This window comes from Harpegnathos saltator, unplaced genomic scaffold (genome assembly GCF_003227715.2).
Source record: "Harpegnathos saltator strain DR-91 unplaced genomic scaffold, Hsal_v8.6 scaffold71, whole genome shotgun sequence".
Classification (NCBI taxonomy): domain Eukaryota; kingdom Metazoa; phylum Arthropoda; class Insecta; order Hymenoptera; family Formicidae; genus Harpegnathos; species Harpegnathos saltator.
In genome coordinates this window covers 1,309,153-1,333,662 of record NW_020230549.1, presented here as the reverse complement: position 1 = coordinate 1,333,662, position 24,510 = coordinate 1,309,153, and the positions used below count along the sequence as shown (strand labels likewise).

The 24,510-nt window shown below is 40.0% G+C and overlaps 4 protein-coding genes across 9 annotated transcripts; 2 read left to right on the top strand and 2 right to left on the bottom strand.

Moving 5' to 3' along the window:
* Window positions 1-37: 37 nt before the first annotated feature.
* On the top strand, window positions 38-7,458 carry Atg1 (serine/threonine-protein kinase unc-51-like protein Atg1). Its single transcript, XM_011155695.3, has 11 exons — window positions 38-530; window positions 1,372-1,464; window positions 1,658-1,708; window positions 1,790-1,859; window positions 2,201-2,377; window positions 2,743-3,634; window positions 4,075-4,328; window positions 4,444-4,827; window positions 5,008-5,135; window positions 5,340-5,475; window positions 6,144-7,458. Exons 1-11 carry the CDS (start codon window positions 372-374, stop codon window positions 6,215-6,217), a joined length of 2,418 nt encoding a protein of 805 aa, XP_011153997.1. The 5' UTR covers window positions 38-371; the 3' UTR covers window positions 6,218-7,458.
* Window positions 7,315-11,089, bottom strand: Tspo (Translocator protein). 2 transcript variants are annotated; one of them, XM_011155693.3, is made up of 4 exons: window positions 10,937-11,089; window positions 10,301-10,414; window positions 8,504-8,716; window positions 7,315-8,064 (listed from the first exon to the last, which is right to left on the bottom strand). In XM_011155693.3, the coding sequence occupies exons 2-4, from the start codon at window positions 10,403-10,405 to the stop codon at window positions 7,849-7,851; spliced, it is 534 nt and encodes a 177-aa protein (XP_011153995.1). In that variant the 5' UTR covers window positions 10,406-10,414; window positions 10,937-11,089; the 3' UTR covers window positions 7,315-7,848. The 2 variants fall into 2 exon arrangements, with proteins under 2 accessions (XP_011153995.1, XP_011153996.1); XM_011155694.3 differs by having other exon boundaries at window positions 10,301-10,411; window positions 10,937-11,088.
* A 1,963-nt stretch (window positions 11,090-13,052) lies between these two features.
* Window positions 13,053-16,541, bottom strand: LOC105191913 (transmembrane protein 120 homolog). The gene is made up of 6 exons (XM_011155692.3): window positions 16,240-16,541; window positions 15,593-15,711; window positions 15,289-15,447; window positions 15,121-15,213; window positions 14,818-15,035; window positions 13,053-14,593 (listed from the first exon to the last, which is right to left on the bottom strand). Exons 1-6 carry the CDS (start codon window positions 16,321-16,323, stop codon window positions 14,205-14,207), a joined length of 1,062 nt encoding a protein of 353 aa, XP_011153994.1. The 5' UTR covers window positions 16,324-16,541; the 3' UTR covers window positions 13,053-14,204.
* A 1,441-nt stretch (window positions 16,542-17,982) lies between these two features.
* sad (Cytochrome P450 family protein sad) lies at window positions 17,983-24,374 on the top strand. Of its 5 annotated transcripts, XM_011155696.3 has the most exons (8): window positions 17,985-20,015; window positions 20,510-21,076; window positions 21,286-21,476; window positions 21,546-21,880; window positions 22,206-22,430; window positions 22,598-22,810; window positions 22,932-23,038; window positions 23,329-24,374. In XM_011155696.3, exons 2-8 carry the CDS (start codon window positions 20,574-20,576, stop codon window positions 23,363-23,365), a joined length of 1,611 nt encoding a protein of 536 aa, XP_011153998.1. In that variant the 5' UTR covers window positions 17,985-20,015; window positions 20,510-20,573; the 3' UTR covers window positions 23,366-24,374. The 5 variants fall into 5 exon arrangements, with proteins under 5 accessions (XP_019701023.1, XP_019701024.1, XP_019701021.1 ...); XM_019845464.2 differs by having other exon boundaries at window positions 17,983-19,805; window positions 21,286-21,880; XM_019845462.2 differs by having other exon boundaries at window positions 17,984-20,015; window positions 21,286-21,880.
* Window positions 24,375-24,510: the final 136 nt, after the last annotated feature.

Genomic DNA, 24,510 nt, shown 5'->3' with positions numbered 1-24,510 from the left:
CGCTCCGTGGTGTTTTGTGTTTTCGGATTTCTCCTCCATCTCTCTCTTCCTCTTTCTCTCTTTCTTCTTTCTCCTCTATTGCCCCCTCCATCGATGCGCTCATATCGCGCGTCAACTCTGACCGCTCGTCCCTCTCTCCACCTCTGATGCTCCCATCACGAGCTATTCTGTAGCACGAATTGACGCCACGATTGACGAATATCTGACGTACAAGTGACAACATGTAGATTCTTAGATCTTCATCAGGCCATGTCAGCGTGATCGGGGTTGTGAATCTGATAGCCAACGGATCCGCTCGTTGAAGCGGATAACAATCACGGCTACGACGACGACGATTTCGTCGGCATATCGATCCTTCTCGATGCATCCCTATGCTGGTAAACAGTCGACCTCGCCCGCAGCAGCAAATCGGTAGAGATCATCACCATCACCGAGACGAGATGGAGTTCATCGGCGACTACGAGTACAATGGTCGGGACATGATTGGCAACGGCGCCTTCGCCGTAGTTTTCAGAGGCAGGCATCGCAAAGTAAGCACACTTCCGCGACTTTCGTTTTGTTTGCGAGCTAAAATTAGCCATCAGTCATTTAAAATTTAAATAATATAGACATTAAAGATGCAATCGATTGCAGAATGATTGAGATACATTTTTTTCTAGTGAAGTTAGAACGTTGCAGGTGATTGCAGGTGACAATCGTGAGCTGCTGTTTACAGATTTGTGTTGTAAATGGTTATGACTGCAGTCTAAGTGTATCAATATATGATATAAATATTGATATTTTGTTATATTTATATGTGAATATAATATAGTAGATATACTTGAGTTTTTTCTGAATCTTTTGTTGCAATTGTGTGTATTGGAAGTTTCATATATTATCATTTCGAGTCATAACTAACCATTGTGTAAGCTTATTAGTAACGATAATTATGATAGCTTATAGTATTTCTAACTTTATTAGCAAAAATATGATTCTACTATTTTGTTACTGACTATACTTAGGTATATAATTAAGCAAATGTAAGAAAGAAACCAATGAGAACTTAAGTTGCACATACCAATAAATATGCATCAATCATATTTTAATGCTTACTGATATTATATACTTAATAAAAGTTGAGTGAAATTTCAAGTTTTAATTAGTTTTATTTATTTATAAATTTTGGTGAATATTCTTTATCTATAACTTGGATGCATTAAATAACGCAATTATTATCTGTTTATATTTCTAGAAAATATAATATTAAGAGTTTCTTGTAAAACTTTTTATTTTTCATTATCTTGTTTTGTAAGATAATACAATATTCTTTTTTATTGAGAACTAAAGCTGAGATTTTTATAATATGTATATCTTATGATTTATATTTTACAGAAACCAAATTTTGTGGTAGCTATTAAATGTATCACAAAAAAGAACTTGGCTAAGTCACAAGAGTTGCTCAAGGAAGAAATCAAGATCTTAAAGGTATATTCGTTTTCTTTGGTACATTATATATGTAAGTTTTGGGAAATTAGTAAAGAAAAAGTAGAAGGAAGAATATAATTTACAAATCTTTAAGATAAAATCTTTGTATTGTTACAGAGATGTTCTTGTATATAATTTGTTGTAACAAATGATAAGAAAACAAGAATATTTTTTAATATTGTTTACTTTGCAGGCATTGACTAAATTGCATCACAAGAACGTTGTTGCATTGTATGATTGTAAAGTAAGACTTTGTTCATTTCTTTAAAACAATATTCTTTGTTGTAAAACAAAAACTGAGATTAATATCTTTTTTTGTATATAGGATTCTACTCATAACGTCTTCCTAATTATGGAGTATTGCAATGGTGGTGATTTGGCAGATTACCTAACTGGTAAGTCTGATTTGACATATTCAAACAATTTCCATTAAAGAACGAAACGGATGAAAGAATTGATGAAATTGAAAAAAAATATTCAAGTATAAAGTACATTATATGCCAAGGATTATATAGTTATAAAAATATTATTAAAAGTTTAAGAAAGAAATTTAAGAAATATACAAACAAATTGATAGTAACAGTTAACACTTAGAATTTAATGCTTGACAATAATATTGTTCCACATGATCTTGCATCAATGTTGTTCATTAATTGGTGACAATAAAATTTTAATGTCTTATTTTTATATTTAAATAAATAAACATATATATATATATATCAATATTTCTTTTCAGCCAAAGGTAGTCTCTCTGAAGATACTATTAGGCTATTTCTGAGGCAGATAGCTGAAGCAATGAAGATATTGCATGAGAAGGGTATAGTACACAGGGATCTCAAACCACAGAATATTTTATTGAGTTACAGCGGTGGCAGAGCATGTCCACAGCCACATCAAATAACGGTGAAGATAGGTAAGAGCCCTTTGAAGCTGATTGAACATGTACGATCAATTCTTCTATGTGTGTGTGTGTGTGTGACATTAATTTTTAATATTAATTTCTAACATTAACAAGCAGCACATGGTGAGTGTTTTCGTGCTGGATCGCATGCAAAGTTAGTAAATTGTTAAAAACTTATCACACAAAACACAACATTCATAACATCTTGCTGTATTGCATGCGATTTAACACAAAAGCAAGCATCATGTGCTGTTGTCTCCATCCTCTAGTCTGATATTTCTTTATGAAGCTTTTCTCGAAACTAATAATAAGGAAACTATAACTTTAAGTTTCCTGCAACTTTTACTTTTATTCCAATATGACTTTTTAAATTTCAGCGGATTTTGGTTTCGCTCGGTTTTTGAAAGATGGCGTGATGGCTGCTACATTGTGCGGCTCGCCCATGTACATGGCACCAGAAGTTATTATGTCACACAAGTATGACGCAAAAGCGGATCTGTGGTCTTTAGGTACTATTGTGTATCAGTGTCTCACCGGGAAAGCACCGTTTCAGGCCAGCAATCCTCATGCACTCAAGTCGATGTATGAAAAGAATGTCGATTTGAGACCCGACATACCGTCTGGGACTTCGCCGGAGCTGACACATCTGTTGATGGGCTTGCTGAAGCGCAATCCGCCTGACCGCATGAGCTTCGACGAGTTCTTTAATCACCCATTCCTTCAGGGCACCAGGATGACTCCGAGCCCGGTATCCGCCGAGTTATCGGCGTCGCCAAGGGCGACAGCGATGCCCGAAGCTGCACCGATCGTCGACAGGTCGGAAGAGCCTGAAACAAGCAGTCCGTGCTCCAGTCCCGAGGATGACTTTGTCCTCGTGCCGAGCGACCTCAGCAGCGACGCCGACAATAATCCCAACCCGCAACCGGTCAAGTATACCAAACAAGCGAACAGGGACGCCGTCAGCCCGCCGCGACCGTGCTTATCGAAATTGTGCGATTATACCAGGCAGACGAGCAGGGAAGCTGTCAGCCCTCCTCGGCCGTGCTATCTTCCCATCTCCGAACCGATCCCGGTTCCGTGCAATCGGAACGCGGCTCCGCAGCCGCCGTCACCTTCGACGAATGCCCGATCTGGCAGCAGCGTCGTACCCCGATCTCAACCCATCAGCATGAAACGCAGCGTAGACTCTCACAGGAGTCATCCGCCGGACATCGGCTCCCTCAGTCCGCCCAGTGTGCAATTTGTCATCGGTACTCCGCCTGGCAGAAGGTACTTTCTGTACTCTGTTTCTTTTTCTCTCGCGTCCCTCAAGATTTTGTCATGCCATTTAGAGTCTTTTTCTTCTATTGTTACTTCAATCTAGGATTAGAAGGATTAGAAAGATTACAGCTGTCTGTTTGCTTGCAACTCTTGATCAGAGACGTTAGGAGTGAACAAATACCAAAGTTTCTTACAAAGTATGTTGACAAGTATAAAGATATGTTCATAAAATAATATACTTGCAATTGATCGAGCAGGTTTGTAAAATAGTCCGAGTTTCGTGATTCTGTCATGTGAATTTGAAAATTATCGATTATCCAAATTGTAAGTGTCATTTTGTAAATTTATAGGAATTTGTAATGTGTGTTTCTTCGCCTTCACGTCATAACTCAAGGTAGCCGCGGCCACAGAAACAGAACAATAATAAATATAATTTATGTATTCAACAGATTGAGCGAGACACCGCCGCCGCCAAATACCTGGCAGGTCAGTCCGGTGGCAAGGCACTCACACACCCCGAGCGGTACATCGCCATTACGTCGATCTACGGGTAACAACAGCGCGTCATCTCCGCTGCTCACCGGACCATTGGCGGTGCTGGGCTCACCTACGTCGAGAGCTTTCCAAGATAACAACAATACCCTCAGGCACTCGCCCGTTATTCCATTCGGTACCAGGGCCGTCACTCTCCCCGAGATATCCGGTAATCCCGATTTAAATCTCACGTTCAGTAACAGTTTACGTTCCATCTGTTGTCACAAGTCTTTCTCTCAAATGTATCGCGTATAATATATTGGAAGTCTGTCTATCATCCACAGAAGCTGGCAGTTTCCAAAGCCTCTTCCCCGATATACCGCCAATGACAACCGACGAGCGCCCGTTGACATTCATCGCGCCGGAATTGCCGGAGGAAACGCTGCTCGAGCGCGAGCACAATGAAATTTTAGCCAAACTCAACTTCGTCGTGGCGTTATGCGAATGTGTGTGCGAAGTCGCTAGGACTAGAGCCGGGCCGCTTGGTAATTTCGAAGAAGCTGCGCCTCTCGGCAGCATCGAACAAGCAGGCAATGCGGCCACCAGACGACGAGCCGAGCAAGTGATTCTACTGGTCCGAGCTTTGCAGTGGCTTAGCTCAGGTTTGAACCTGGCCACGCAGCAGCTCAAAGCTGGGAGGTTACAACCGACAGCTAGTGTGAAGGAGGGTGAGTGCTCGCGTAATTGTCATAAATGCTTATTTTGCAAGATCTGACATGGATTGTTGATGCTCATTTCAACATTATATTTAGTACATGTGCAATGATTAATTAGATGTCGAGCTGAGCGACAAAAATGTTCTACGAGCACGCGACCTAAATTCAATGTAAGTGTTTCATGCGTTACAGTTGTTAGTACCATGAACGAGAAATTCAGATCGTGCCTCACAGAATGCAAGCAGTTGAATAGTGCGGGGCTCCTTCGGCAAACAGGTGCCACGGCGGACAAGATACTGTATAATCACGCGATTCAAATGGTACGGTTTGATCTTTTTAAATATATTCATCGCATCTGCGTCTTTTTCCCCAACACCTGTCTACTATATGTCTACGTTATATTCGACGGGTAAAAAATAATTGAAAATAAATTCAGTATTCGCAATGTGTTGGATATAGAATAATATAATTTTATCAATATAATTTTATCAATGCGTAACACTTAACAGGATTTTATTTTATAGTGTCAGTCAGCGGCATTGGATGAGCTGTTTGGAAATCCCGCGGAATGTTTCCAACGTTATCACACGGCGCAGATATTATTGCACTCGTTGTCGCAGCATGTCAGTCACAGCCAGGATCGTGCTCTGCTCATCAAATGTACGTTTTTACTAAGTACAATTGCGCTTCAGATCAACTTCTTCGACAAATTTTTTCGATTTCGACAAAATTGATATGCAAAAATCTCGTTTTTTAACAAAAATTTGTATATATTAGGGTTGCCATAATTATTCAAATATGTTAATTGCAAAAGAATTGATTAATTCTTATTATATTTATTATATTTTAATATATTTATACTGTTATACATTTAGATATTATTTATTTGGCTGATTATACAGATGAGTTTGAAGTTCAGTCGAAATTTGCACACATGTATTCTATATTTCAGAATTAATGAAAGAAAATATCCTAATAAATGTAAGTTGTAAAATTGTCGTATTAGATCTCCAAGCAATAATTGGAAGTAGCTATATTTCAAAAAGTAATCATTTTAGGACCTATGTTTATTGAAACTTTTTTGTTTTGAATTGTAAAATACGCTTATATGTATTATATCATATGGCAGGACTTTGAACTCGTCTTGTCTACACATTATGTGTCTTATTGTGTTTTCTTCTCTCTATTCCCCCCCCCCCTCTCTCTCTCTCTCTCTCTCTCTCTCTCTCTCTCTCTCTTCCTCTTTCTGTAAGTTTCGAAATGCAAAAACTCTTTGCGAGTGTCTACATTTTTTACTTTGTTTATTAATTCTGTCTGGTAATTTTCAGATAAAGACGCCGTAGAGAAGCGGCTGTACGTGTTGCAGCAGCAGGGCTACATCTACGCGACCGAGCCCACGTAGCGCTTGTGAAACGCGGCAGCCGAGCGCAGCGGCCGAGTCCCGCCCGCACTACCAGCCGAGCCCGTACCATTACCGCACTCGATATCGCTCTTTTTATGTAATATATTCTGCCCTATTCTGTACAAAAGGCGTTGAAAGCCGAGACCGGTGTGTATACGTCGCGACATACAATAGGCGTTCACAGATGCTTGCAGCGTTCACCGGATGTGCATTGCAAAGGTATCTTCCGAGCAAACATGTCTTGGCTGCTCACGTGTCGCAAAGTCGATTCTTTCTAAATGATCATCATGTTCAGCGTTTTTCGTTGCTATCGCAAATAGTTGTATATTTGCGATTTCGTAAAAAAGGCGAAAGAGAAGGCGAAAAAAGAGAAACTGCATCGAATACAGAAGGCAGAATAATGTTTTGCGATGAGTAAGTGCGTAAAAAGGATTATTTAGTCGATAATTTGTCCGACATGCGTCTCAAACGTAAGATCAAGTGATACGGCAAAATCATTAAACAACACAATGTGTTAGTGCAATATCATATCTGATATTTAATATATAAATATTATATATATATATATATGTATACTTTAAGTTTTTAATGCTAGAAATCAGATTTCATCTTCAGAGCAAGTTCGGAGTAACTTCAGTATCGTATCGTTCTTTTTATCTTTGACACGATTTTATCAATCTCTGCTGATATGATCGAGATCAAAGAATCCGATTTTTAATTCTCGAAACGATTTTTCTTGTATTCCAGTCTCTCTTGTAAGTGAAAAACCTACAAAAATATGAGACTACTGTTTTGTCAATACAAGAAACGTTCATCTGGTGAATGTATAGGGTATTTATGACGTCTAGTGTTCGCGCCAAATGGAAACGGGACAAAGCGGCTGACTATCTTACCGAGGCTAATTAAAAGAAGCTTTCCGTAGTTCCATACGGAATAGGGTAGATAGCGAAGAAAATGAGAGTCCGCTGCACCTCCTTGCCCCCTTCCCTTTCCGATCCTCCTTCGACTTCTCAAGGTTTCTTTATATGATTTATTAATACTTAGTACGACTAAGGTATTATAACAATTGTACACTGTACTGTATAATGTACGCATGATCGGATTAACTAATCTTTATTTCATATCGATTAATAAACATGTGTATACTACACGGCGTTGTGCGTTCAATGCAAGGCACTTGTCTCGTCGCTCTTGACCGCACTGCGATGGTGCAACAGTAACGTTGATTGTAAGAAAAAAAAGAAAAAAAAGTAAAGTAACTGACGATGGGCGTTTGATCGTCCGCTTTCCGCGAATCCCCAAGCGATTTCAGTCACTGCCTCTCTTTCTCTTTTCTTTTCTCAAATGTCCGAGGTCGTAAATTCGCGCGCAAGAATGATCGCGAGAATAGATAGGAAATGTCCAGTCGAGAAATCTAATATTTTCAAAGATGATCGATCACGTTGACTGGATATTTTTATCGATTGTTGTTTTATACCCTTGGATATTCTCGTCTTCTTTCTTACGTAATTTTTTATTACATTACGCTCGTTAACCCATCATTAGCGTTAAGCCTGTGAGATACGCCTCTTCCGAAACGCGAACTAGAAAAGCCGAGCTCCGTCTGCTCCCGCTCCCGCGCTTTCGTCTGCCTACGAAAATGCAACTTCCTTGACCTTCTCATCCGCGACCTTTTCATCGGCGGGGATCTGTTTGTTCTCCCGATAGATGAAGTAATTGACCGCCACAGCGTAAATGCTCCAGCACAAGTAGGGGATGTTGAGGTAGGCTGCGGTGGGGTTCACATCGTGGAACGTGAGTAGAAGCGCCGCCGTGTTGATGCACAACGCCGCGTTCTCGTAGAGAGCCTGCAAAAACGGTGTAAAGCGTTAGTTTAAGGATGTTGGGATCGCTCCGGACGACTGAAGCTCAATTAGCTGCCAACTGTCTAGTCTGCTTGAGTTTGCACGAGACTTTGCGACGGTCATTGCAGCGGAATCAAAGTTTATTTCTCTTCACACGCGTTAAAAATCCATATTTAAAAATCTGAGAGTTAATAATTAAAAATTATTACGGTTCCAATTTTTCAAAATATGAGTTCTGTCAGAGAATGCGAATTCGAGACTCCCTCGGTTCTTTGACTTTCGAATCAGTTTGCAGTTGCTCGAATTTTCGAGTGTTCTCGTTCACGAACAATCGGAATTGTGCGAAATAAGATCTTACACTGTGCGGAAGGAAAAGCGAAATCCAAACGATAACTAAGATCGAATATAAGATTAGGACGCGTGCACGAAGAATGTAATTTACCCATTTGATGCGTCGAGTGCCGAAGAACAGCGGCACCCACGACCAGTTGAGAATGATATTGGAGGCGTAGATGGTGAGTGGCGCACATGCTCCTTCAAAACCACCCCCGTCCCGCCACACCATGTACGACGAGTAGCCTAATGTACAATAGAAGCCGGTCCACATAGGCCCGATCGACCAGGCCGGCAGCATCCAGGACGGCTTCTTCAGGGACTGAAAAGTGCGAGCGACGAATCAAGAGGGCACGACTACGGATTACATACGTACAAAACAACTGTATTGTTATATCATTAGTGAAGTAAGATGTGTAATTTATTGTAAACTTGGGCATTTCCGCTAGAAGAAGCTGAAAGTAGGTAGACGAAGTGAGTAGGCAGGTGAGCAGGCAAATAGCTGATTTAGCTGATCCTCGCGACTCGCGCGAGTTGTCGTATCAGCGAAATACAAGTAGTTCGACAGAACGTATCAGCCGCGTGTACATGTATCACTTTATAGACGACGTGTATGTAAAGATCAGTGAAAGAATGATACGTGACTTCTTCAACATTTTCGTAACTTGATTCGCACCGATATCTTTTAGACAAGTCTGTTTCAAATATCCTCTGTATACTCGCGTGTGAGTATCTTATTACGAACGAGTGTAATTATAATTATAAATAATACGTAGCTATATATACACACACACACACACACATACATATACAACATACACACAAATATATTTATAAAGATAATTATAAATATAATGTGCAATTGTGTAAACGATTATAATTATAAGTAATATTATCCCGTTATAAGTAATGATAAATAATTATAAATAACGATAATATTACTGTGTAATCATCATCGTCGCGAGAACCAATAAATTCTTAACCCTCGTTAATAAATCCTTAACCATCGCGTGATAATTAAATGGAAGGATTAATTTGTCCTGTTGGAAAGAAAAAGTGAAAAAAAAAAATGCATCTTTCCTTTGTTGTTTAGAGTATTTTTAAGAAAGAATAAAAATCGTGGAACTGTTCACACAACACACGAAGAGAAACTCAAACCGGCTAAAGGCCGCCGGTTGTTCCAACTCCTTAGTTAGTAAGTTAACTGATAGTTAAATCATATGTTTATCTTTATCTTTCCTTCAACTTAGATTAAGACAGACACATGATTTAACTATCAGTTAACTTACACCAAGGAGTTGGAACAGCCTGCCCTGAAACTTGAGTTCGATGAATCCTGATGGTGTAGCGAGAGTTAAAAATAGACACTGCATTTCCTACAGAACAGTATTCCGTGCTTCGTTAATGATATATCTGCTGATGTCTCAAGATATCATAAAGCATCGTTTGCAACAGGAGATTTCTTCTGAGATTGAGCTCGCGAATGCGGGAAACATGCATATGCATCAGTACAAAGTATACACTGTTGTCTCGTTGTACAGTACGGAATATAGAGAAGTGCTACTGATTTCTCACAACTCCCAACGTAGGAAGGAGATAGTAAATCGCAAGATTTACACAACGTTGTGCCATATCATGCTTCGCGTATCGATTCGTTCGTAATCGTCGCGCGCGACCTTCGCGCGATGAACCTATGATGAATCATTCGTACAAGCTCGTTATTAAAAACAGGAAAAACTGTATTTACAAAGTTTCCAATGTACCATCTCGGTGGCAGAAATAGCAATCGAATACCTTCGTTTACATTATCGCTTATATTTACGATAACGTGACCATGACACATTCGCGGCACCAAGCCGTCGCGGCTCGTTCGACCCGCTCTTTCGTTCCGCTCGTAAATCCTCACCTCGAACCAGTGGATGTTTCTCTTTACAAAATAACCAGTGGTGACGGAGCCGAAGTTGGGGATGGCAGTCGCCATCACCGCGGGCCAATTAATATTCACTGGCATCTCGTCCTGCTGCAAAATATCACGCTATGTTGCATTGATGCCACCTCGTTGGTACCTTCTTAAAAATTTAAATTAAAAATTTAAATCGCAAGGTGGAACACCTGCGTTCGATCGGGAACATTTCTAATGTGCTCCGAAAACTCTTCTTTTGTCGAAGCAATCAATAAAGCAAGTGAAAAATCAACACGACAAAATCATGAGAGAAGACAGCTTCAAAGAGAACGTTGCGTATATCACGTTACTTTTGCAGTTATTTATCGATTGTTGGAGCAAAGGGAAAGTTTTCGGGGCATTTTGGAAGCGTGCTCGATCGATGATCGCAAGTGTCATTTTACGAATGTATCTTTTTGTCTCGACGTAATACGTAGAAATTTTTATAGATTTCCTCGCTTCTCTCTGACGTCACCGATCAAGAGTTTCGCGCCGAGAGATGAAGAGCCTCAACTTGCCGCTGTTTGGTCACGTTAATTTTCGGAGCTACCTCGAGCTACCGACAAATAACGTTCACGGTAAGGAATAAAAAGCATCTACCTGCGCAAGTTGATTGAGACGGAACGTGGAGTATTCCTCGCACTTTAAAACGCACGTCCGCGCAGAACGTCGATGAACGTACTGGCCGTCCGTCTGCTAAGCAAGCGGTTTGTGACACTACGACTGCAGACTGCAGATCGTAGCATCGATGCAACTACAACAGTGACGTAGCTACCGTTCTAAGTTCCTTCCTCTGCTTCGTTGACGTTTTCTCCTCCTCTTCAATCGAATCTCCGGAGCTTTTCAGCTCTGTAGGTTTTGTTTGTCAGGCAGCCCGATCATAGCGGAAATCAATTCCGATATTTTTCGGTTCGCACGCGACAAATAACATTCTTAGTAATAAAATAAAAAAAAAAAGAACGTTGACGCATAACATGACGCAAAAGATGAAAAAAATTATCAGGATTACGTTATTCAGTGTCTTGCAAGAAAAAAGAACAGCTGTTTTGATATTTTAATAACAATAATAATAATAATAATAATTTTAAAGTTCCCAAAAATTCCTCGAAGTCAATCATGAATTTCGTTTCTCGATCGTTGAGAAATTGATCGGTCGATGCAGTTATGATGCGTTATATAAATGTGATAACAAATTGAAAAATCTTTTTCCAATTACGTTACTTAGGAAATTACGATAACTTCATCGCGGATAATTCGAAAGAATAAAACGGGGGGAGGGGGAGAGGTAGGAATCGCGAGTCCTCGCGAGATAGCACGACAGGTTTTGAAATGAGGAGTCCGCACGAGACATGGCATACATATGTATACGTATATAAGTTTTACTATCACCATTGTGTGTTACAAATTGAGCGTACAGTACATTGTATACTCGACCGCCGTCAAGTGTACGTCGATGAGGCGCATTTTCGCGCCTACGTGTGATGTGGATGAAAGTGCGAGAAAAAAAAACAGAAAAACATAAAGAAAAGGAAAATTAGCGAGTCGATAAGGAGCGACTAACTACCTAACAAATTCCGATTCTTCGCGTGCTACTACATTAGGCGGCTCGGTTCACGCTTTATTATTTACACACATGCGTCTCAATAAATACATCGACAGCGCAACAACAACCATTATGATACAGAAGCACCGTATCTCGCCCAAGTTCTTTTTGCGCAATAAGAAATGATATTTTCTTCCGAACGATTGTTGATCATCATCGCGCGTATGATCAGAGTTTAACGCGACATTCACTGTATACAGAGTAAGTCAGTGAAAACGAAATGCTGAAATGCACGTGATTCCTCGGCTGGGAAGTGCGAAGAAATGCGTAGAACACAACACGTGCGCTCTTTCGAAAGACGAAGAATGTATTTCCTTTTTCATCTCTTTTCCTTCAGAGTCGGCGAAAAGGAACTCGTCTGCCTTTCGGCTGTTTCTACGTATTTCACATATGTTCCCATATTCGAGGAAAACATCGTCGTGTTTCGTTTTCTATCGACTGTTGCCCTGTATTTGATATAACACATCACTCAATAAGTTCGTAGGATGACATATAAATGGCGCTACTATTGACAAATCCATATGATTTTTAGGAAGTACTAACCTTCAAATGATACGTGTCAAAATTTCATGACAATCGGACGTTTAGTTCACAAGTTACAGTGGTTTTAGTGACGCACGACGTCGACTCGTTTTAGCAAGGTTTCAGTTTCGGCAATCTTCTTCATTGGAGCCAAATCTCTTTCCCTGGAGCTTTCCCTGTCGATTTGACTCCGGAGTGTAGTGATGGATCCAAGTTTCATCTATTGTCACATGCCGCATCAAAAAATCCTTTTTATTGCGCTGAAACAGCTCCAAACAGCCCGCTAAATCGTCGACGCGTTGCTAAAACGAGTCGACGTCGTGCGTTACTAAAACCACTGTTACTTGTGAACTAAACGTCCGATGTTCATGAAATTTTGACACGTATCATTTGAAGGTTAGTACTTCCTAAAAATCATATGGATTTGTCAATAGTAGCGCCATTTATATGTCATCCTACGAACTTATTGAGTGATGTGTTATATATATATATATATACTTGTAGAACAACTACGTAATTTACAAACATGTGCGTATGTATATATATATATATATATATATATATATATATATATATATATATATATATATATATATATATATATGCGAATGTATGTGTACGCAACTTGACAAAAGAAAAAGAATCAAAGAATATTCCCAATGTTTTTAGTCCTTTTTGCTTCATTCAGATCGTCTGCGCGTACGTGTTTCGTATATATATATATGCATTTAAGTTTTCGCGCAAATAAATTAACCCGGCTTCAATCTTTTATCAAATCGTTTGATGCTGATACGCAAATCACTATCGTGATGTAGCATAATAGTTAAATATTAATGTGACTGAAAATAAATGCGTATGTTTGTGATATAGTCCAAAGGAAAATCATATGCAGAATGTCTTGGAATAATCGGGTCGAACTACGACGATCCTATGATTGTCTCGGAATCGATTTTTCTCCCCAAGGGGAATATATTCAAATTGTTGCTCAAAATTATTCAACAGTCTTTTTGTCAAATGGATTACATGTTTCATTTTTACGAAAATATGAAAGTGAAAAAGAACTATATATATCCTTCTTAATTAAAATATTTCGGTGGTTTTAAAACTATCGAGTAATTTGATTGCGTATTCAAATTTAGTATAACATTTTCTATAAGGAAAAGTTCGAATAAGTCATGTGACAAGAAGCCTGCGTTGTCTTGGAATTTGGCGATTTAAAATAAGAAATTCATAATAGTGCAAAGTAAAAGATAAAGGAATGGAGAACAATATTTTAGTTTGTTACTAATAGGAAGACAGCGAGAAAAACTTTACTTTTTCCCAGAAAGAATCGACTCAAAACTTGTGGCGAAATTTATCATCACAAGTTCGTTTATTTCAGGACAGCCTGTAGAAAGAGCGTTCCTGCGATAGAATACTTGATGATGAACTTTATTCGAGATCATAGTCGAAGACAATTCACGTTGCGTTTGAAGTAACTTGAATGTGTCGTGCTTTCGATTAATTTGTCTGTTTATTATTCGTTTTCATACGCGCGGTTCGATCGCAACAAGAACATGATAAAGAGAAAAAGAGAAGTACCTTTTGTTACGTTAGAATAAATCGGCACCAGCACCATATACAGCATAAGATTCATCTTCTTTAATTCTTATTTTTAGTTCCTCGTTATAATCCAGCTTCTATAGCCTAATTGTGCCTCTCACCAGCCGATCAACCAGAAGTACCATGCCTTCTTCTTTTCTCTCACTTGTTCTTCTCATTCTTGTTTTCCTTATCGTGCGCGTTTCCTCCCCTGGACGCAAACAGATAGTCCTTGACTCGTTCCCGGCGTTTTTGAGGGATTACCATAATGGTAGTCGTGATGTTGCCTAGAAACAGCACTAGGAACATTGCGCTAAGCACTGGTACATGCCACGTAGCTTCTGGGTGGAACGTCAATTTATATAACGTATATGCGTTATATAATTGAAATAAGTAGCCAAGAAAGAGGAATGGTAGCAAAAACGAAAGGCCACGCCACATCCACGAGTGGAATCCTTCGATGGTAATATCCATGTTATCTCTCTCGCCCAGTGCTTTTAATCGGTAGAGGACGCCGCGTTGGTACCGAAATTGTAAATATTGAACTACGCCTGAATAATTATGCACATGTTAGATAACATTATAAATTATAATTAATTAATTACAATCAAGTTCAACCAAATCTACATGATCTCATTATTTCTCTCTCCTTGGTTTAATAATTTACATCATATATAGAAGGGATTCATATTTCATCAAAAATGATTTTGATCTTACAGATATTATTATACTGATAATTTTGCATTAATATTACAGGAAATTATGTACAACTTACTGATGTATACGTTGAACCACATGAACTGGCCACGGAACTTGTACCATGCTCCTGTGTTGGGCCATACCAATAAAACACCAGACACCACAGTCGAGAGAAAGTGATGGAATCTCCACCAGCCTTTAATTCTTGAACCATTCACCTTAAGTATACTCTCCCTTATCGTTAGTGTGCAGTAGTACCAAACCAGGAGGAACATAAAACTAAGTTCTAAAGTTCTGAGAAATTCAAGCAAAAATAATCTTCTTAGACAGAAAGTAATGCAATTAACATATATTTATATATACATCGATGAGATCTCACCTTATATTAGTAAACAGATTTAGCACAGACAGAATAAATCCAATTACTGATAGAACTAATTTAAACTTCTCATACTCATCTTTGTATTTGAATCTGAAAGCAAGTGTACACATATCATGAAATCAATTCAGATATATGTATCAGTTGTAATTATTAACAGTGACATACTTATCACTTTTATTTAATATGGAGACATTGACGTTGCCCAAAATAATTTGGAGGTATGTGCCGTTTGACTTAGGCAAAGTTTGTTCTATCTCATGCAGTTGCTGTTCCCTTCTCATCATAGATTTTTGCATCTTCTCTTGTGCCTCATTCATATTTAAACTGAAAACAGATAAAAGCAACATGTATCATTGTTCTGCATACTCTTGTTTCAAAAATTCAATTATCTTTCTCAAATACTCGCTAAATAAAGATAAAGTACATACAATCCTTTTTTTAAAGAATTTAACTAGTATTACAAACTTACTTTTTCATGGATTTGGATATTATACCCATCCTGTATTTCTGATGGGAAACACCTTTTACACATTTTGCTTGTAGTTCACCAACCTCTTCTAATTTTGCAAGATATTCTCTATTTAGTGCCTAAACATATGGAAAAAAAAACATTAATTAATATTAAGATGCAAATTATTGCACCAACAATTTTGCTTGATTACTGATTGATGAATAAATTACAAGTTTAATTTGAAAATGCCTATTTAAATCCCTAACGCCCTACCAATGACTTTTACTAGATTTTTCTCTAAATTTTTTATTTTTATTTGATATAATCGATTAAAGTAATCGCACAAAATAGCCGATGAATATTTTCGCAGACTACTGAAATGCATCGTTATTCCAATATATATATATATATATATATAGTTCGGCATTATCCATAGCTGAAAAATTCGAATGTCCCGAGCATCCTTTCTTGCTCGTAATTTATCGATTTATCGTAAAAACGGGACGATCTTCAAGGTCGTCCACAATGTCACGTGATGTACGAATAAGCCGATCAGCCGAAAACGTTTTCCGGTTAAGCGTATCACGAAAACGTCAGGAACCTAACCTCGCCGCGAAACCTGGCTGATTCGCCTGTCGGGCTCAGATGTGGTGCATTTCTCTCACCTCGAGCTCCTTGTAGTCTTGTGCTAGATCGTCCCAGTCTTTGACACAAGATTCGGCATCGATGTCCATCGCGACAACGAGCATCTGACGGGGTTCAGTCGGAGAACACGTCTGCCTCGATGGGCGCCTCTTGAGTCTTGATCTCCTTTTCTCTCTTTTTCTTCCTCTGTTGCACTTACACGTGCACTTTCCGCACTCGAGCTGGAACGTAATGAAGCTAGCAACAGAAGCAGAGGCGCGAGAGAGTGTAGGAAAGTTCAGATAATAAAGGCGCGCGGTAAAACGCAATGCGATACAGTTGCGGCGTAGCGCACATCGAATATACGTTCTCGAGTGGTAACGAGTTGTAAGAATGCTGCAAGAATGCTGCGAGGAAGAGCGAGAAGGAGAGAATGAAAAAAAGAGAGGAGGCGGATACAAAGAGCAAAGGGCGTTCGACGTGCCTGATAACGATCGATGACCGATAAGAAACGATCGGAGTGAAATATTCTGCTCGTGACTACGCGCCACATACGTTGAATATCAAATTGGAATGGATTAGTCGCACTTTCGACATTCTAAACGGGACTGCGAGATGTCTGCGAAAGCGAGAAGGAGAAAGAGGAGATATGATCGAGTACAGAAAGTGCAAATGATGCGAACGTATCGTCAGATAAAATCTGCTCTTTTTATCTATATATTTTCTTTGCTTCGCCGTTATATTGATCCTTACGCGCTATTGTCCTTTTTATACATTTGTTTTAGTTTGTACACGGAAATAGTTTTAATATAGCGCTATTAAAAAGAACAGAGCTCTCAACGCGTCATTTCGCGCTTCATTTGACAATATCGACACTCGATCGATTCTCGAGCGATCGTCAAGACAGACACACATCGATAGCTCGCAATTTAATTGCGGATTCAAAATTGCGATGACATGAGGCGAATAAGTAAAAAATAAATTCGTTTTATTCGTTATTTCTCCGTATTTTTCTCATATTTTTGCGCTCCTCTCTCCTTTCTCCCTAGTCGCCGTTTAATTATGCGTCTACTCAATCCTAAACCAGCTGATATGTATATCGTAAATATTTTCCAAAGTTTGATATACACGCACGTATGTTTGTTTATGTAACCTCTTTTTGTTATTTAATATGACTTTCAGATCCGGAGAATTTACATATTCACATTTTAGGTTTTGCTATTTTCTTTGCGATACGTCAATTTCTTTTGGAATACGAGACAAAAAATAAAATCACGCCGAAGCAATACCATCGAGCCTGATAAAAAAAAGAAGGTGACGCGTCAATCGTTGATTCGTTTAGAATAAATTTCGTGCATCTCGATGTATATTTGATGTATTTCCTCTTTGTTCTGGACGGATCGTATTTTGACATTCAGGTTGTTTCTCTACATTATTTATAGGTAGTCGGGTCTACGTGTCGGGTACCACTTCTGGATTTCTCAGAGAGAGAGAGAGAGAGAGAGAGAGAGAGAGAAAGAGAGAGAGAGAGAGAGAGAGAGAGAGAGAGAGAGAGAGAGAGAGAGAGAGAGAGAGAGAGAGAGAGAGAGAGAGAGAGAGAGAGAAAGAGAGTTCTCTTAGTCTCCGTTATCCACAATCTTTCCTCCTACGATCCTGTTTACTAGGCAAACAGCATCGGAAAGCCCAACGATTAACATGTTTGGAGGAAAGTACAGAGTATCTTAGTATTTCGATGTTAATTGGAATGCTTTGTACTATTTGGAATATGTTTTGTGAAAATACTCCACTTATCGCATTTTTAGCAGGAAATTGTTACCGGACAGATTTTCGGAGCACTCGAGCACCTCACGATCCCGATCCCGATAAACGGAATATTCACAGAATGTGAAGTCTGGACGAACAGGTCTCGTAGGTCTATGACACCTTGTGTGATGCTCCAGCGGGAATCCATTCGCGCAAAGGGTTTGATCGTATCTTCAACCGGAACGCGAAGGGGTCGTTGTTCTAGATAACGGCATGCCTAAAGAACGGTATTCGATCCCCTGATGGTTACGAACTCACGGATCCTCTTGCGGAAAAGGTCATCGCGATCGCATCGGCTACGCTGCGCTGCATTGTGCTGCGCTACGTTGCGCTCCGCCCCGCTTCGTTTCCTTCCGGTCTCGCTTTCCTGTTTCGTACGGCCCGCAGGCCGTACACCAGGAAGCTGGGAGTGCGAAGCAGTAAAGTTCGGGTTGCTCGTCAGACGAGTTCAGATTAGCTTGACTCGATTCACGTCTCCGGCGCGTCTTGTCGGCGAGCGACTTGTCAGGTCGCGCAATTTGTGCTACGGCACATCGGGCATAGGTCCAGAGAGTGCCGGGAAAATTCGTGCGCGAATGTCAGTTCGTAGACGCACAGCGGCGCACGAGGAGGTGCCTCCGTAGGTTCCTCGACAGTGCCCTTGTAGAATCTCGACAAATTTTTATTCAGCTTGCCGCGCGAGTCCGCCGAAAAATATTCTCACTATTGGTTCGATTTTATCAAATTTCATACTCGTTTCATCTTCGATTGCACTTGCACACGTATCTTGACGCTGATCAAATCAACACTTGCAGAGGAAGTCCGTTCGCTTTTTCGAGAAGAATTTCAACGTTGCAAAAATTCCATTGTTTTCCCAATAAACAGGTGGAAAAATTAATTTCAGATCAGGCGAATCGACGAATCGAAATTACAAGTGGAAATTTTACGAACTGTGAAACTCGTGTAAATTTAAAATGATATCCACGTTTGAGAGACACTGGACTGAAGGATAGCGTTTTATCGTTAACGTAGCACTTTCGAGATTGCGATTTCGGTCCGGTCAATCGACGCAGTCGCTCACTCGTTAGAAAGTGCATCGGTTTCTGCGATTGCAGTCAGATCAGCACATTCGCCTCGCAGCATGTATCGTTCCATTGACCGTGAACGGGTTTCGTGTTCGTCGGTGACGACGAGAAACGCTACGCGTTCGTCTCGTCGTCAGCGAAAGATAAAGCTCTTTACAATTTGTCGCGCTTAAGTGCACGTTACCGTATTATTGTTTTCTTCTTAATTACTTTTATCTGCCGCGACGATTCCGCGCTTGCACGACGCGCGAAAGAATGCATGTGTTGAGTTATTATAGCGGCACGACGTTCGATGGCACAAGCGTAAAAACAGCTCGGTGGTGCGGCCAAGTGCAGCGCGACGAAGCGCACGAGATAAAGCAGCGTGGACTGTTAAGTGGAAAAAGAAAGAGCGCACTTTCCCACGTGGAGTAAACGTGTACAAATTTCTTCGCAGGAGCATCCCTTTGTCGTAGAGACGCCACGAGGAACGCGCGAACGTACCGATCGACAAATCGTACAAAGCGCGATATATCGCGTACATCGTCAAATACTCATTGTTACTTAACAACAAGATAAAAGAGTCGCCGGGAGATAAGCGAAAAAGCAAGTCCTCATCGCGATCGTGCGATCTGGATGGATAAGTAGTAGTTATTTATCGGGCGCTTTGGCCAAAGAGAAAAGTCCCGTGGAGCGTACGACGAACGACACGGTGCAAACGTCAACAGACGATATAAATGCAAAACGAATCCCGAGCGGAGGTAAAAAAGAAAAGAGTACGACCGAGCGAACGAACAACATGGCATTAGCGACACGCGCAAACGAGCCTGAAGCAAAGTATAACCGACAGCTTCGATTTCCAAATAAAAATCTCGATAAAAGTGTGCGACAATATTTGTGTTTATACACGGAATATGTAATAGACAACGTCCTCAGTGTCGTTTTGGAAACCGAGGAGAACGTTAATTAAGGTGATTAGAGAGAGAGAGAGAGAGAGAGAGAGAGAGAAAAGTGTACGATTTATACAACTGATGACATATAATTAATAATTATATATCTACTCGGGTATATATATAATTATTAGTTAACGGTATCAGCATCATTATTTTTCAAGAACAGTCTTACGTAATGTTGTAAAATTGAAGGGACGCGATAATTAGAGAGACAACTCTGAATCGGAATGAAGGTCAATGTGAGCCGAACGAACGTAGGATGATAATACAATGAACCAGAACAATCTCTTGATATCTTCCCTCGTCGGTTTATATGAGCAATAATAATTTCGTTCTGCGTTGAGATTATTTGCAAGAGGACCAATCGACCAATGCATGTCGAGAGAAAAAGAAAAAGAGCAGAGATGAGAGAAGAAACGCTCGCGCGTTGGGCTCGCATCGGCCTTTAGTTCGTTCAAGTTTGGTCGCGCGGTAAGTTCTTCAACGACCGATGTGATTTCTTTGCCCTATAGTGGAACTTCCCGTAGCCGGCTTGCCGGAACCTCCTCGTATCTTGTCCGTTGTCGCTGCGCCAAGATGCACGTGGTACCCAAGGTCGCGCGGAGAAGCTTACCGAGCCTACACGACACCCCGCTCTGGCAAACATCACGCAGCTTCCTGTTAGGACATTTGGCGCCCGCCACGTTGAGCAACAAGGACACTGCCGCCTGTCCGACAGCGGGGAGGAACGCTGGAAAGGGAAATGACATTTTATCATCACGAACGTACACGAGTGACTTTAATCACATGACGAGGAGAGAACCACCGGAGCCGCGAGGACTTCCGCTCGTCGGCACGATGTTCTCCTTGATTATGGCCGGCGGCGGGAAGAAGCTGCACGAGTACGTGGACAAACGGCACCGACAATTAGGCCCGATCTACCGCGAGAGTATTGGACCGGTGCGCGCAATCTTTGTCAACTCACCCAACGAATTCCGGCGGATCTTCCGGCTGGAAGGTACCATGCCGCGTCACTTCCTGCCGGAGTCCTGGTTGCTCTATAACGAGATCAGGCAACAACGCCGAGGACTACTCTTCATGTACGTTCCTCTCCTGAAATTATTTTTCTATCAAATATGTTGTTTAATATATAATATAATATAAAATAATATATTTTCGTACATATCTTTAAACTTTAATACATAAAATCTCCCTCTCTCTCTTCATATAATTTCTTGATAAGCTATTTTTTACATAATGAAACAGAGATATGTTACGTGGCTATAAGTATTCGCTGTATTCGAAACAGGGACGGAGAGGAATGGCTGTACTACCGCAGGATCCTTAACAAGCTGATGCTGATGCCTAATTCGGTAGACTTGATGTGCGCGCCCTGCCAACAAGTCGCCGAGAGTCTCACGGAGAAGTGGAGAATCGAGAGTCGTGACGGTGCAACGATCAGGGATATGAAGAATCAGCTTTATCAATGGTCCATAGAAGGTAACATCTTCGTTTTATACTTGAACGACATTAAATGTCCCAGTAGTGTTGAGGTCTTTCTTCTTTTAGTGATGCTGGCAATTCTCATGGGCTCACGGTGGCCGGATTGCAAGCAGCAGATGGCCTCCAGGTACGAGCATTTGGCGCTGATGCTGCACCAGGTCTTTGAGCAATCGGTTGTGTTATCAATGATGCCGGCCAAGCTGGCGATGCAGCTGAGACTGCCGATCTGGAAGAAATTTGTCACGACTGCTGATACGATCCTGGACATGGTGCGTGTTATGGTGCCGGAATTGTTGCAGTTAGGCGGCGACGGTTTGCTGTCGCTGATGGTGAACGATGGCATTCGCGGCAATGACGCCATTAAAATCATCGCGGATTTCATCATAGCTGCTGGCGACACGGTGCGTTTCATTCATTCTACTTCTGCGATTTGACACTTTTCTGGTTTTATTATCATACATATTCAATATTATTCGTATCGTAATTAATTATACCACGATGAAAGGTCCTCTCTCGGAAAGGTCTTTGAAAAAGTTTTTCCACGATTATAAACGGCAGCCAACAAAGGATACAATTTTCATTGTTCATGTGTGTCGGTTTGAAGCTGAGAGAAAATTTGGAACTTGGAACTTTCCGAAGAGAATCCTTCACTACCGTAATTAATTACGACTAAACGACCAAACGTTTCATTTTATATTACCATTTTATATTCCTACGTAATTTTAGTCAGCGACTTCCATGCAATGGGCGTTGTTGTTGCTCAGCGGTCGTCCCGAGCTGCAAGACCAGTTGTTTGACGGTATCAAAGACCTGTCACCGGAGGAGACCATGCAGCATCCTCTGCTAAAGAACATATTGAGAGAGACGCTGAGGATGTATCCCGTTGCGCCGTTCCTCACGAGATACTTGGCGGCGGACAACTTGATCGGCGATTACTTCGTGACGAAGGAGGTAACCATAAATATAAGCTGTAAGATAAAAGCGAAGTAGCGTTGTGAGTAACGGTCTTCTGATCTCAAATGATGGAATGCACTGTGGCTACAATCTCTGGCAGGTACAGAGCTCTTCTCGATATGGAGAACCAGTATATTGATGATTACGTTTTGTTTTCGACGCAGGACTTGTTGATCCTGTCGATTTGGTCGAGCGGCCATAACGCGGAGCACTTCCCGCAGCCAGAGGAGTTCCAGCCGGAGAGATGGATCAGAATAGAGTCGGGTGGTTATCAGGGCGTCAATCATCCGTACGGCATGTTGCCGTTTGCGCTGGGTGCGAGAAGCTGCATCGGACGTAAACTCGCGGAAACGCAAATATACCTTACGCTGGCGGAGGTGAATCATCTCGCTTGTCACATCTGTGTGAAATCGTAAAATGAATTTAATGTGTTAAACTCTATATATTATAATGATGTGATATGATGTATTGCATTTGATACATATCGCATTGTTGCAGTTGAACAAGAACTTCAGGATCGACTGCAAGAATCGGGACCGCATACAAATGATCCTGAACTTGGTCGCCGTGCCCTCGGAACCTATTATATTAAAATTGACAAAAAGGTAAGTGTTCGGATAATTGATATTCAGCTAATCAATTGAGTTGAGGTGATTTAATGGACGAACCGCGCGAAAATCCGGTTATTGTTGACAATGTGACGCGAATCAAATCGAGCTCTATATTATTTTACTTACTATTTATCAGGCGCTCGCATGCATGTGTAAAAGGTATTATATACACACATCACGACAAATGTGCGTGTATAATATTATATAATATATATAACTATATATTTTACAAGATATTTTATAAGATTTACAAGTTTTATATATAAAACATTTTTTTAAAACAGTTTGATGCAGTTTGAAACGCAACCGATAGTCCAATAAGAGTACTTCTGAGAATTGATGAAACAAGTGTTCTCATTGAACGATCGACTACGTTCCGAATTTCATAAAAAAAGAAATAAAATTTTTATTCAGACCATGGAGTGAAACCAAGTGTGCGTTACCTAACAAACATATATGTATGTCAAGCGCATAAACAAATATATGCTTTTCTTATCTGACCGTTATTCGTCAGTGTGCGATTCTCGTGAAGAAAAAGCAGTACTTTCGTCGATCTTTTAATGTATAAATCTTCCATGTTATCTTCTTTTAACATAATTCAAGGAAATAATTTTAAATGCTTTTACATATTATGACGATAGTTTTTGAGATTAAATTAATATTATATCGATGCATTTAACACATAATTCAAGACAAGTTTTGTTCCGAAAATTCTTTAATTGACGAGTATCGGAATTAACAGTGAGTTTTCAAAATGTTTTTAACTATTTATTTAATACATTAGGATATCAAGCGGATTCGATTGAAAAAAACGATTCACACACGTCAGTCAATGTCTAGTTATAATGATTTTCTTTGCATGTAGAATGAAGAATATGACACAGCACTTGAAGTTTCGATATGCGCGTATACGCATGTCCATTGTTCTCAAAAAACTTATATTTTATAATCTCAAATTGTTACTTCATTGACATCAGACTAAAGCTCTTTCATAACGATCTGACGCGGTATTGTGGTGTGAATGAATCGATCTTAATTTCCCAAATATAACGAAATCAAGGCATGTCCAATATTATAACGAATAAATGCAACTTTTAGATATGTTTGTTGAATTTTCATTTAAACGTCGAAAGAGAAAAAATTAATGTTAAGAAAAGTCTGATATGCGAAGGAAGCCACTTTGAGATGTATATCGATATTATTATCAAGATGTAAAACAACAATTAAGATGTGTCCAATATTATAGCGAATAAATGCAAGTTTCAGATATGCTCGTTTAATTCTTTTTGAACATAGAGAATCAATGTTAGAAATGAATGTCAGTCTGTGATAAAGGAGCAGGCTTGATATAACAATATATCAATATTGTTATATCATATGTCAATATATGATATATCAATATTATCATAAAGATAGTCATTTGGTGGCCTTTTATGGCGCTTACACAATGGGTGCTTCGTACAATA